The 16,006-nt window shown below is 25.7% G+C and overlaps 2 protein-coding genes across 2 annotated transcripts; one reads left to right on the plus strand and one right to left on the minus strand.

The window, feature by feature from the left end:
* Window positions 1–7,715: 7,715 nt before the first annotated feature.
* ergic53 (lectin, mannose binding protein ergic53) lies at window positions 7,716–12,915 on the minus strand. Its single transcript, XM_015331464.2, has 10 exons — window positions 12,360–12,915; window positions 12,005–12,061; window positions 11,653–11,923; window positions 11,463–11,562; window positions 11,233–11,344; window positions 10,978–11,149; window positions 10,624–10,820; window positions 10,343–10,539; window positions 10,038–10,228; window positions 7,716–9,951 (listed from the first exon to the last, which is right to left on the minus strand). The coding sequence occupies exons 1-10, from the start codon at window positions 12,526–12,528 to the stop codon at window positions 9,915–9,917; spliced, it is 1,503 nt and encodes a 500-aa protein (XP_015186950.1). The 5' UTR covers window positions 12,529–12,915; the 3' UTR covers window positions 7,716–9,914.
* Window positions 12,916–13,324: 409 nt separating this feature from the next.
* Vti1a (Vesicle transport through interaction with t-SNAREs 1a) lies at window positions 13,325–15,989 on the plus strand. The gene is made up of 4 exons (XM_015331465.2): window positions 13,325–13,457; window positions 13,598–13,656; window positions 14,090–14,437; window positions 14,605–15,989. Exons 1-4 carry the CDS (start codon window positions 13,364–13,366, stop codon window positions 14,761–14,763), a joined length of 660 nt encoding a protein of 219 aa, XP_015186951.1. The 5' UTR covers window positions 13,325–13,363; the 3' UTR covers window positions 14,764–15,989.
* Window positions 15,990–16,006: the final 17 nt, after the last annotated feature.

A 16,006-nucleotide genomic window follows, 5' to 3' on the forward strand; every position in this document is an offset into this window, starting at 1 on the left:
TTTATCTAACTTCGATATATATCGATATATCGAACTTCGATATATATCGATATATCGAACTTCGATATATATCGATTTATCGAACTTCGATATATATCGATATATCGAACTTCGATATATATCGATTTATCTAACTTCGATATATATCGATATATCGAACTTCGATATATATCGATTTATCTAACTTCGATATATATCGATATATCGAACTTCGATATATATCGATTTATCTAACTTCGATATATATCGATATATCGAACTTCGATATATATCGATATATCGAACTTCGATATATATCGATATATCGAACTTCGATATATATCGATATATCGAACTTCGATATATATCGATATATCGAACTTCGATATATATCGATTTATCGAACTTCGATATATATCGATATATCGAACTTCGATATATATCGATTTATCGAACTTCGATATATATCGATTTATCGAACTTCGATATATATCGATTTATCGAACTTCGATATATATCGATATATCGAACTTCGATATATATCGATATATCGAACTTCGATATATATCGATTTATCGAACTTCGATATATATCGATATATCGAACTTCGATATATATCGATTTATCGAACTTCGATATATATCGATATATCGAACTTCGATATATATCGATTTATCGAACTTCGATATATATCGATTTATCGAACTTCGATATATATCGATTTATCGAACTTCGATATATATCGATTTATCGAACTTCGATATATATCGATTTATCGAACTTCGATATATATCGATTTATCGAACTTCGATATATATCGATATATCGAACTTCGATATATATCGATTTATCGAACTTCGATATATATCGATATATCGAACTTCGATATATATCGATATATCGAACTTCGATATATATCGATATATCGAACTTCGATATATATCGATTTATCGAACTTCGATATATATCGATATATCGAACTTCGATATATATCGTTTTATCGAACTTCGATATATATCGATATATCGAACTTCGATATATATCGATTTATCGAACTTCGATATATATCGATTTATCGAACTTCGATATATATCGATTTATCGAACTTCGATATATATCGATTTATCGAACTTCGATATATATCGATTTATCGAACTTCGATATATATCGATTTATCGAACTTCGATATATATCGATTTATCGAACTTCGATATATATCGATTTATCGAACTTCGATATATATCGATTTATCGAACTTCGATATATATCGATTTATCGAACTTCGATATATATCGATTTATCGAACTTCGATATATATCGATTTATCGAACTTCGATATATATCGATATATCGAACTTCGATATATATCGATATATCGAACTTCGATATATATCGATATATCGAACTTCGATATATATCGATCTCTCAAACTTCGATATATATCGATATATCGAACTTCGATATATATCGAAATATCAATATATCGATCTATCGAACTTCGATATATATCGAACTTTCGATATATCGAACTATTAAACTATCGATATATCGATCTATCGAACTATCGATATATCGAACTAATTTAATATTATTTTATAATGTATAATTATATTTTTATATTTAATTTATAATATTATTTTATAATAATAATAAAAATAAAACATTTAATAAAAAAAAAAATAAAATTAAAATATATTAAAAAATATATAATATATATAATTTGTATTTATTTAATATATATTTATTATAAATTATGTTTCTATAATTATATTATTATCTAAATATAATATTTAATTTATAATTATTATTAAATAATATAATATGGTTATAATATATACATTTAAAATATTAGAATTATATAAAAAATTAAGATATATTAGTTATTTATTATAGGTATTATTATAGATTTTTATTATATTTATTATATATTATCATAGAATATTATTATATATAGATATATTAGTTATTATAATTATAATTATATAATAATATAATTATTTAATTATTATTTTATTATTAATAATATATATATATAATATATAATTTGTATTTTGTTATTTAATTTATATTTATTATATATATTTATAAAAATAATACAAATAAAAAACAATAGAACATTTGTTTAAAAAGAAAAAAGAAAAACACCAATACTATTACCACGTATATACAATTGCAATAATACTTGAAGGGAAAAAACTTGACAATAATATTTTATGATGACAATGATGACGATGACGACAACACACGAATAGGAATATAGTCACGGACAAATACTTACGCGGACACGCATAGTTTAATATTTCTTTTCCCCCTTTTCGAAACGTATTCATTACTTATGTCCACACCCGGTACATTTCTGTCTATCCCTTCGACGATCCATGATCATTCTCGCAAGCTAATGCACACCGTGGCCAAATGTTCAAACCGATTTAAATGCCGAAGGTAGTTAACTACCCCGTATATTGTACTTAACACCCTCCGAACACATTACTCTTGGTATGACCATCTCATGCACTTCAATCATGCAACCTACTGCTTGTTAACTAACGTTTTATTACATTTAGTAATCGTAGAGTTGTTTGTAAATCGTCCTTCGATATTTAAGTCAATTGTCTGGAAAGTTTCTAACAATTTATATATATATATATATATATTTATTCTTCAAATATTTTAAGTATTTATAATATTGATCATTGATGTATTTTTTGATAATTAACCTTCCAAATATTTCATTGTTTTTTTATATTATTTTTATATTATATTATAAGTTAACTATGAGAAACAAAAAATTAATAAAAAAAATATTATTTCTAATTTTTAATAAAACCTTTAACTTTAGTTATATATTACAAAAGTTGGAAAATTTTTAAATAAAATATAGAAAAAATAAAAAATAAAAGACTTCGATCAGAAGTGATCTAACAAATCGCATTTTCAAGAGTTCTCGTATCCAATTTGTAAGATATATGATCTGATCTAACTGCGTAACTTCCCTTAGAATACTCAGGGCACCCCATAAATACTAGAAAACCACATAAACTAACCATCCTGAGTGGGCTATGGCGATTCGTTCTATCCATCTTTCTCATTCTTTCTTTCTCTTTTATAAAAGGGATGTTGTTTCGACCCTTTTCTAGATATATCTATCTATATATATATACGAAGATAGAAATGCGTCTTCGTAAAAGGACAAAAGTTATTTACCCCGTCGTATAAAACGTGTACGAAACGGACTACGCCCAATACGAGAGAAGGGTGACCGTATATACACTCGAAGGGTTGTGACAGTATCCAAAAGCTACCCTTGATTCGCCTAAATAGAGACCATTCTTGACGATAGATTACAACTTAAGTGTTTAGATGCTTCATCGTTAAGTGCTTCCTTCATTCTTTTATCTATACTCACACACACACCCACACACATACACACACACATACACGTATCCTTTATTTTATTCCTATTCATTTACGTTTATCTTTATTTCTTATTCGTTCATTATTATATTTTATTTTCAAATAAATATTATCGTTATTCTATTACCAATACAAAATAAAAATTAATTATTAAATTACAATATATATTATAATATATAATAAATATATATATAATATGGTGTTAATATAATATTGTCAAATTTGTTTGGTCTACTCAGATGTGACAATAAATTCAGGATTTTTTTTTGAAAATAAATTGAGTTACGTCTAATTTCAAAATAAACTGTTCATATGTATTTTTTTCTTTAAATACAAATATTTAGAAGATAAAAAAATAAAACTGTTCTTTTTTAAGAAAGAAATTTGTATTGTTCACACTACGATTAAAAAAAAAAAAAAAAAAAAAGAATGGAAGCTGTACCGTAACGTTACCTTCAAGGTTCGTCGAACAAACTACAAAAAGTTTGCTTAAAAAAAAAAAAACCCCTTAAAAAAATAGAATGCATAGTTAGGAGGATACTTTAAAAAAAAAAAAAAAAAAAAGAGAGAAAGGCAAAAAAAAAAATGTCTACATAAATAGGGATGATGACATTTGTAATCTTTCGCATAGGACATAGATCAACGATGTTTTTGCTCGAATGAAAGGGGCGGCGACCTTTTACAAGAATAGTCGATGTTGAATTCGAATTTAATTATTATTAATTGTCATCTCTCGTAATATATTCGGCCCTGATGGACAAAAGGGAAGCCCCGTTGTTTTATGTCTCTTCAGAAATTCTTCTATTTATTATTAATTATCTCGCGATCACTATAATCTTATATATTAATTATTTATATTACATATAATAATATCTTTTGTGATCAAAAGATAATAAAAAAAAATAAGAGGAATCATATAAAAAAAAATAAATAAATAAATAAAAATAAAATAACATTACAAAACTGTGAATAATTGTATGAAAATATCAGACAAATTACAACAGCAAAATTCAATAACACAATGGAACTACTACTACCGACGATTTATACGATATAATAATTTAATATTTACTTTATGAATAAATGAATTAACAATACAATAGCATTTCAAACTGCAATTAAGAAAATGAAGGAAATAAATTATCTATAAATTTAGATTCACATTATAATATCAATATCACAATCGATGAAACAGGTTACTTTCCCCAAAAAAAAAATATATGCTATTAACAAAATTAATTGTAATTATTTTTATATATAAAATTATTACGTAAATATATAAATGAAATTATATATTATTATATTTTAATATTATTAAAAGAGGATAGAAACTATTGTATCCCATGAATCAATCATACGTGAATATTTTTTTCCCTAATAAATAAAAACAGATATATAAAACATATATGTACCAGCATACAATATATATATATAATACGTTAAGTATATCACATCTAAAAGGGTGATAACACAATTTCCTTGCATAAAAGTCAATCTAAGTCCCCCTTTTTCTATTTTATCGGAAATATGATTTTCAATCGATCGTTGCATCGTAAAAAGTGCATGGGGACTTTTAATCAATCGAACCGATACACACGAGCAACCACCACCACGTTCCACTAAATTCGATCAAGCAAATCACTCTCGTTGAATTACCTAAACCCACGATCCCCTAAATCATACATCTATCCTTCTTCTTCCACATATCCATCATGAGAATCCTTCCTAATACGAATGTACGAACTAACGTGTACAAATTCACGAATATATCCATTACAAAATAACCATTCCCATCTCCCCAAACGCGTTGTCGATCAATTCGATATATTTTGATTTGTCACAGTAGTATCGAACGAAAGTACCAACGTTACAGTTTCTATCGAACCTAAAACCCACCCTCTCTTATTATTGTCTCACCCTCTTATGCACTTTATGAATCACGTTAGATATTATCCAGATTTATAAGTTAAACTATCTATGAGAAAGATAGATAAAGGAACAAACATGTATATTGTATATTATTATATTATGTAAATGATCAAGATAATATGATTATGATTTTACATCAGGAGTATATCATGTATGAAAAAAAAAAATAATGTATTAGTAATGAATTATGTAAAATAATAAAAAATATTTATAATATAATGCACTCTTGTGGAAGAATCAATAATAAATTTAAAATGTCTCAAAAAAAAATATATTAGGGTGAATGAAAAATTGATGAATTTATTCTGTTATGTAAACTGCATAATGGATTGCTTTTTTGTACAATTAATTTTGGAAATATTACTAAAAAAAAAAATACTACAGAATTTTGGTTCCTAATCCTAATAATTTATCTCTAATTTAATTATTTTATAATAAATGAAGTAAAATAATATCTTACAAAAAACAAACAAAAATTGTATTAATTTTTATTTTTCAGAGATCTTACTAAAAACACAAAATATAAATAAACAAAATATTATTATTTTTCATTAATTAGCAACGCACCTGAATAAAAAAGATTCAAATCGTACGAGTATTTTTTGTTTACTTATCTTTATAATATCTTGTATTTCTTTTTAAACGAAAATCAGAAAAAGATACACGTGTATTGACCTAAGATATATTTTTTTCTTCGCGTTGTCTTTTTATCCTTTTTTTGTTTTTTTTTTCTATTTAGGTTCACAAAACGCACACTTGCAGAAACGTTTTTAATTCCCACGCATATTTTCTCGCTCAATGTAACGTTTTGCGCCATTAGAGTAGACATATTTACGAAGTTGGTTGGCTTGTTTGCACAGCAAAGTGCCAGTAATTTTTCCTTAAATCGTAATTTTAGCGAAGGGAGGGGGTTAGATGGTTGGAAACAACCCCTTTTATATTACTCGCCCATTACGCAGTCCGCATTTCCACTTCGTTGAGATAACAATCTCATCCTGAACAAACATAAGACGATTTTTTCTTCATTTCTTACATTGATAACGCATAGTTAAATTTTTTTAAAAGCATATATGACTTGCGCAGTGTATAAGACGGTACTAAAACCATAATATGAAAATTGTTTATCAATAAGGTTGTGCTTAAGCAACAAAAATTTGAAATACTTATATTTATTATATAAAAAAAAAAAAAAAAACAGGATGATCGATAACTGATCGTCTACTTGATCTAAAATGTCCGTAGAGTTTTTCCGATATGTCCGTAGGGTATTTAGGAAAAGTTCGTAGGGCCGTTATAACGGCCCTTAATTTCTAATTAATTCTAATTAATAAATTTATTTTTACCTAATATAATAAACTTTTGAATTATTATTTGAAATGTGATTACACGAATGCCGCCGCATTGATGAAAATCGTTGCAATATAATAGAACTGATCTAACGACGTCGTTTAAAATGAAATGATATTTCAGTTGACGGTCATTTTGTCGCAAATTTTATCTATTAATTCATAGTTATAGCGTACGTAGAAATCCAGTTCAAACAATTTTAATAACTTACAGTTCTATCTCTTTCTGTTTTCATATAACATGCTTGGTAGTCGCGTAGTTATGGCTGTCGTAAAACACTTTACAACTTCGCTGATAAAAAAAAAAAAGAAAAAAAGGAAGAAAATAAATAAAAAGAAAAAGAAATAGAAAAAAAACTTTTGTTAGACTGCAGCAACAAGGATCAATAATTGATGATGCTTTCTGGTTGGCCAATATCAAGCCAATAGTCGCTCGTTTTGCAAAGAAAGGGTGTGAGCTGACGGATTCTGCGTAGTTTATATATACTCCTGATTGGTTGAACTTTCACCTAAGGGGCTGAAACATTTAGTTACAATGAAGAAACGTTTCAGAAAAAAAATGGACGACAATATAAAAACCCTTACGTCGGCTAAATTCAACAATGATTTTTCTATGCTTTTGTTCTTTTTTTTCTCTCTCTTTTACTTCTTCCTAAAGTAAAATGGAATTTATTTTATTTAATCATTATTATTATTATTATTAACATATTTTTCTTTAAGAGTAAATGGATTGTATTTTACAGTACTTTCTTGTTTTGTTTTTCTTTTTAGAAATGATCGAACTTTTATGCATGTTATAAAGATTCTAAATGTTTTTATTCGTGTTAAACTAAAATTGTTTAATGTGTTGTATGAATTTTTTAATGTATTGCACGAATTGTTTAAATAATATATCGGTTCTATAATTTGTTGTAAAAATAAATCTGTAATTATAAATAACGACGTGTTTTTAATCTGCGATTTTTTACTCGGAAATATTTTTCATTTACTTTAGGTATCCCCTTTAGTTATTTGTTATAATTTATTTATATATATTTAGATATACCCTTTAGTTATTTATTATAATTTATTTATATATATTTATATATATTTCGAGATTTATTATATTTAGAATTAGAAATGCATGACATCTTTATTCATTTAATTTATTCGGTTCACGAGTTATCTAGTTTTATCTGCTTTTTCTGATCATTGGTTGTTTCCGTTAAACAATTTTTTTAAAAATTGTTGTCTTCATTTTTAATGGGAATTTTCCCTTCTCCTTTTTCCCTTTTAGTCGCCTTTTACGACAAGCAGGGATTACTGCGGTTTATTCTTATCCCCCAAATCCGCAGGGGGCTTATTATTACTCTAATTAATATTATTACAATGTTATTTCTATTATTATTGTTGTAATTAATTATTTTTTGATACAATATACACATAGATTATTGTAACACAAAAAATTATATTCGTTGATGTTATAAAAATGATGAGATAAATTATTATTATTATTATTATTATTATTCTTAATATGTTCACGACTAGTTTTCTATCTTAATCGATAATTGAAAAATGCATTAATTAAACAAATAGTGATAGTCAAATTTATTGATATTTTTTATGTTTATAATTTTTTCTTTTATTATTATTATTATTATCATCACATGATTTTCATTATAATAAAATATAATACTATGCATGCAATATTTAAACTCAATGATTATATCGTTTCAGTACATACAAACTGTTTTATCATATACAATTATTTTTTTTAAATAAAGAAATTAATTACAAAATGGGAAAATTCAAAATAGTTTCAAAGAAAAGATTGGCATTGAGAAAAAAAAAGGGATGATGATCGATTAAAATGTTTTCCTTAAGTTTTATTATCAGATATAATTCCTTATACATTTATAATCTTCCATAAACTTTTACAAATGCAATGAGAATCATGACTATATATATATATCCAAATATTTTTATCTAGAATGATCATTACTTATATTAATTGTTTCTATTTAATAGCTACTTTAATTTTTCTTCTATACATTTCGTATAAATAAAATCGAAAAAATTTAGCAAATTTCTGTCAACGATTTTAAACGTACTGACCAAATAATGCGAATATGCATAATTAAAAAAAAAAAAAAAAAAAAGGAGAGAGAGAGAGAGAGAGAAAAAAAAACTCGTTACAGCAGATTATATAAAATTCGTAATAAAATTGCGTTGTTTGCTGAAACAAGTTTTCCTTTCTTAATTTTATTTTTATTTTTTACATTAAATTAATTATCAAATTAGTAAATGCGAAATGGTACTTTTTTTAATTGATTTGAAAAAAATTTCTAAATTTATGAATAATATTTTTACCTTATTTTAAAATAATAAAATATTATATATCCACTCATAAAACTACGTCATGTAAAAGTGTTACAAAATCTCGTATAAAGATTTTTTTTGTAATAAAGTACATTGTATATTAAGAAATAAATGTAGAAAGAAAGAGACAGAAAGGGGGGAAAGAAAGATAGAGAGACAGAGACAGAGAGAGAGAGAGAGAAATGAAGACAGAAAAAGTAAACAAAATAAGATTTTAATTTAAAAAAAAAAAAAAAGAAAGAAACAGTGTGTAAAGACATGTGTGCGCGTAGCGCAAAACGCTGCGTTGTTTTGTTATTTCTTTTGTTTCAACGATAAACAGTAAAAAAATATATATTATACATAACAATTTTAAATATAGATTAAGAACGAGTTGAAAATTATTAAGAACAGTAAGTGCTAATGTACAATATATTATGTTTGCATTAATTAAATTTCAAAATAAAATAATATATATGTATATATATATATATATATAAATGTATTTATACTTTTCTTTTTTCATTATTATAATTATTATTATTATTGATTATTAATATTATAATTATGAAAATGAAAAATATTTAAAAATAAACATATACATATGTATATGTACGTAAACGTACATAATTATATTAAACCAATAGCTTTGAAATCGCTAAATTCTTCAAGAAAAATCTCAAGTTCTGAATTATTCGTAATTAGACAAATGATTTGTCCATTTGATTTGAATGATAATGTGATCAATCTGATCAATGAAATGATGCATTTATTATACAGATGTCAAGTAAAATCATAGTTGGTGAATACGAACAGTGAGCAATACGAACACCAACTCAATAACATTCTTACAGATTCGTCGTCACACATTCACTATTAGCTCTGTTTTAGACTATTAACTATATACCATTAATAAAACTTTTTAGCCTGTAATTCTTTGTTTTCCCTGTAAAATATAATAAAATGTTAATTATTTATATAAGAATAATGTAATATTAAATAAAGATAAATTTTATATGGATATTATTATACCGGTATAAACTATACGCTAGCAATATTATCATTTGTAGACCCACGAAGATAAGGAACATCATGGTTGTTAAACAATTAGATGGACAATCTCCTAATTTTGAATTAATTTGTGCAATATCTTTCGATAATACATTAAATTTGTCCCGCATTTCGACTATGATAGCTTGATAGTCATAACCCATTGGTTTTACCTATAAATAATTTTATAACACAATATATATATCATTGTAATTATTGTATAAACCATGCAAACATATACATATAAAAATATTATTAAGTATATATATATATATGTATATAATTACTTGAGCTGTAGGATTACGAGCTTGATTACTCAAAATGGTTTCCGTTTTGCTACTAACATCACCTATAAATGATTTAATTTCTTGAGCAGCGTTAATTAAAACATTTTGATTTTTCAAAACAGCATCAACTTCTTGTCGACGAATGGTATCTATTAACTGTATTGGTTGTCCCTGTCCTTGTACTTGTCCTACAACTCCTACAATAATTAATACACTTTATGATTATCTCTATTAAAGATTATTATAACAAATAGAAAATAAAGTATTCAATTAAAACGTACCACCCACTTGAACTTGAGAAATCAAACTTAATGTTCTTTCTTGTCGTCCAATAACTTCATCCAACTTTTTGCCAAGTTCTTTTAATACATTGAACATTTGACTTTGACCACCAAAAATCTGTCTCAATTCTCTCTGATTATCCGTTTCAAAATATTCCTCGAATTCATCCTTATCTCTACGTTCATCCGGATGTTCTCTGAGAATTAACATTTTGTTAAAAAAGGAATTCTATTTATTTATAATAGATGTCAGTGATTCCCAAAGTGGACGCTACCGTCCCCTTGTGAGGACGACTGCAACGAATCACTGCAATATATGAACAAATCATTGATCAAATAATTATACAATAATACCTGTGATATTCTTCTTTTTGTTGTTCTAATTTCTTTTGATAATCTTGGTATTCTTGACTTAATTTAATTTGATCTTCCGCAGAAACTTGATAACCATCAGTAGGTAATTGACCAGGCCGATGCAAGGATGTCGTTAAGAAGTGTATAACGTCATGATCATCAGCCAAACCACCTTTGAATAAATAGAATTATATACTAGTAAATATATCATACAATTCAATGAAAGATAATAATAATAATAATACTAATATCAACCTGTTGCAGCTGATATACCAAAATACCCTTGTTTTGGTAAAAATACATTTTCTGCACGGAAACAAGTTTCATAGTCTTGTTCGTTGTTTGTCATACCACTATGAAAAAGTAACTGTAAAAAAAAAAACATAAAATTATAAGAAGACATACACACACATACATTTTTTAAATAACTAATAATAAATAATATATAAACATCAAAGAATTAAGAGAATTTAACTATTACACACCGTTAACACATTCTGATAATATTCTATTCTTGCACGTGTAGCATAAGGTTTGTTGCGAAAGTCTCTCAGACAACCCGATAACAACTGTGTTGTACCATCACTTATGTTTGAGAACAAAGTAAATTGAATTAAAATTATAAACATTTGTGGTTATTATATTATACTTATATTATGGAGTGGTCTAACTTACTTGGAATGATCAAAAATTTTGGTACCATCATTAAGGACAGCCATAATATATGGATTGTTGTGTTTATTGTCGTTGTCAAAAGAATCAAAGAAAACTCCAAGACCATTCCATTGATCAGAACTACCAAAAACAGTACCATTGTAGGCACCTTTTGAACTGGTATACCAAAATGCTAAACCATCTGCACCAATTCGACCACGACCAGTGATTCTGAACATTATGTCAACTTCCCACCAATCAAAATTAATTGGATTCTTGACCCATATTGCACCTAAATCCAATATAAAGTTAATAATAAATCACACAATTATACAATAAAAATAATTCATTATGGTAAGTTGTTAAGACATACCTTTTTGACTCCGCAGTGAAGGAGCAACTCTAACATTTTCAGCACTAGCAATGGCATCTATAATATAATTTATTATACATTACATTAAATATTTAATATATATCTTAAAGTAAAAAATAAAAACAATATTGAAAGAAATCAGTGACTTAAAAAGTATATTATTTACTCAAATTCTCATATAAATTTAATATAATCAAACAATTTTGAATATCAAATTTAACAATAATGTTAAATCTAATACAAACAATTAATATAATAATATAATTCATGTAAATAATTACAAAAGCCGATATGATGTAAATAACATACGGTATCAATAATGAGAAAACTTGGTTAGGTTAATCATTCTACTTACTTCCACCATATTCCCAAAAAGGTACTGACCCATCCTTTTGTGCTAGGTAAGGTGGTTTGAAGGAATACTTGTATTCAAATTTTCCATGAGGAGTTTCGGCATAAATCAAAGAAAAAGCCGAAAATGCAATAAATACTAAGAGCCACCTCACCTCGGCGGCCATCTTCATTTTGAACTGTTTAATAATGTCCGGATGGATCAACTTAAGTTATGAATTAAAAAAGAAATGATTGGAGTAACATTTAAAAAGAAAATCGGGAGAATTGAATATTATTGGTTCGTTACAAGTGACGTGTCAATTACGTGGCTACATCCACACATTACAAAACTAGTTCAAACGTCATTATTACTTTGGCACTTAAAATATTTGTTCTTTCATACAAATGTCCACCTACACATGAGATTATATTCTTTGTTATTTTATTAAATATTATCTTTTAATTAACACCTTTTCATTCACTTATCTTAAACCTATTGAAAATTGTACAACTCTTATTTATATGTATGTATAATAAATTATATATATATATATATACTGTTATAAAATTTGAGGACGTGTCACCCAGGAGATGGTAACATGATAGATTGAAAACTGAACTTATAAAATCCTACTGTTCACCATTTGCTTTTTCAGCAATATGAAAGTTTGCCAAATTCTGTAACCAATCAAATTCAATTACATATGACTTTAATGATATTATAATATCAAATGTATTAAAACTTAATTAAAAAATAACATTTGATTCTTGTGTGTTTCTCATTATTAATTAAATACCTGAGAAAATTTCATTTGATTATAATTATTCATTTGTCTCATTATTTTTCATCATTTTTATTTACATACAATTAAATATAAAAAAAAACAACAACTTTCCTTTTGATCTTATGAAAGAACATTTTGATTATGTTCGAAATAAAAGATATTAATTAAATTATCATCAAACCTTAAATAGTTTCGTTTCTTATCATTTGTTAAGTCTATGTAAAAATAAATATATCCAAAGATGGCGTCGCTCATTGACAACTACGAACAACAATACGCTGTTTTGACAGCTGACATTACTGCAAAAATTGGTAGAATAAGAATTCAAAGTGGTAGTAAGTATATTTTGTCTGTATATAAAATAAACTTTTACTTACGTTATTCAATTAATTAACAATTATGTATATATTCTTTTTATACGTTGACATTGTTAAATAATAATCGATATCATACACATGTGACGTAATATACACAGGTGAAAAAAGAGCGTTTATTCAAGATGTTGATCGAGAAATTGAAGAGGCTCAAGAATTGGTAAGAAAAAAAAACCATTTTTTTCTTATACGTATAAACATAATGCATTAAAATGAATAGTTTTAATATCCTAACCAATCATAAAATGATATGTCACACAACAAAAGTTTGATTTAAAAAACAAACAAACTATATCATGCTCAGATTTTTTAAATCTACTTTTAACATCTATTGATTAATATTTTAAGTATGCATGTGTCATACATAAAAAATATGAATATAATTATTTTGATATGTTAACTCTCATTAGTTATTTATTACATGACATTATTGATTGTAGAATATTTCTGTATACATATATACATATACACAATACGTGTTGTTCATTATATTAATTAATAATATCACAAGAATGTGAATGTGTTGTTACTATGTTATTATGGTATAAAATATAGACCTCTATAATTAATTAAATTTCATGAAATTTATGTAGCTTGAGCAAATGGAACTGGAAGTTCGTGGGATGAGTGGAAATGCACGTGACCGTTTACGTGGTCGCGTGGAAAGTCATAGAGCAGAATTAAAACGATTAACGCAAGAATTTCATTCAGCAAAAAGACCAAAAGAAGATAGCATTGATATAGCTGTGGAAGAGTCATGGGAGAACAATGTTACAGAAGATCAAAAGAAAAGATTGTTAGATGCATCAGATAGAATAGATAGAACTGGAAGAACATTGCAGAATGGTTATCGTATGGTATTAGAGACTGAGGAAATTGGATCACAAGTTTTAAAAGATTTACATGATCAAAGAGAAACAATACAGAGAGGTAGAGGACGGGTTAGTATTATATTATATTATATTACACATTATTACATTATATTATATACTATATATATATAAATTTCTAAAAACGTTATAGTATAATCAATAAGTTTTCTTTTCTCATTAAAAGTAAATATGGATTTATAATTTCAATAATAAATAGTTATATCTATTATTTCTAGTTACGAGACACGGATGCAGAACTAGGACGTGGATCTCGTTTGTTATCAGGGATGATTATTCGAAGTCTTCAACAAAGATTAATTTTAGTAGTAATAGCCTTAGCATTAATAATAGCTACTTGTTTTGTTCTGTATTATAGTTTTAAATCTAAAAGTTAAAAATAACAAAAAAGAAATATTCATGTGAGAAAGAAAAGAAAATGCAAAAATAGAGCTTTATGTTCAATCAGATTGATTATATATAATAAGCCATATTTATAATTAGTCAAATTTTGTTGCAAATATTATTTTTACCAAATGCGCAAACACACACATACACACAATTGTTAGATAATTATATTAAATTATAAATTATATACGCGTGCGTACGCGCACATACACGTACAAGAGTGCGCGAAATGTCGTGTCTCATCTGTAATTTTCAATTTTATCAATTGCTTATAACAATTTTGCGCGCGTAATTGTGATTTGATATTGTATCAATAGTAAATTATATATATATATATATTTATCTCAGAATTTCTTATATGTATATTATAAATGTATACAATAACAAAAAAAAAGTATTAACAATATCTTCAAATTGAATATTTCCAAAGTTTTAAACAAGTTTGAGATAGGCACTTCAGGCACATTATCTTGAAACATAATTGAGAAAAAGCTTTTCTTATTTATTATTAATTATTATATAATTGCAACGTGATTGATAACTAGTTTAATTAGTTGAAATTTTTGATAACACTATGGACGTTGTGATTGCTATTAAATTAATTAATTAATTAATTAATTCGTACTTTATCGTTACTTTATTGCGTATTTTTTAGAAATCGTTCTACGCGTTATTCTTATCATATCCAATGAACTAATTAAAAATTATAACTAATTTTTTATCTTCTTCCTAATCTCTATAATATAATATAATAATATTTCTATAAATATATATATATATTTGGCTCTTATGTGTTTTCTTTTAAAAGCGTTGCAATATTAGTATTTAATTATCTAAAAAAAAAAAAAAAACTTGGACATTTTGTATAAGAAAGTTTTCTTGTTATTTGAACAAAAAAAAAACAAAAATAAAATAAAACTAAAAAAAGTATTGCTATAAAATGACGATGAGGTAACAATTTGTAAGCAATGATGCACACGTAACATTAACAACATTAATTTAAAAAAAAATGTAACGAAGGAAGACACTGTTAGAAAAATAAAGAAAGAAAGAGAGATAAAAGTACTAGGCGCGCCTAATAATATATAACACATTTTATTAGATATAATATTATCAAGTACCTCATTAAATTAAACGGTGCTTCTTCTGCGATGATCTATATATAATATCTGTGAGAAAATGATTGATAATAAAAGTATTAAGAATTTAACGAATATTTGATACGATATAGAT

Source organism: Polistes dominula, unplaced genomic scaffold (genome assembly GCF_049000335.1).
Source record: "Polistes dominula isolate Pdom_NZ unplaced genomic scaffold, Pdom_raw_medaka scaffold_35, whole genome shotgun sequence".
Lineage (NCBI taxonomy): Eukaryota > Metazoa > Arthropoda > Insecta > Hymenoptera > Vespidae > Polistes > Polistes dominula.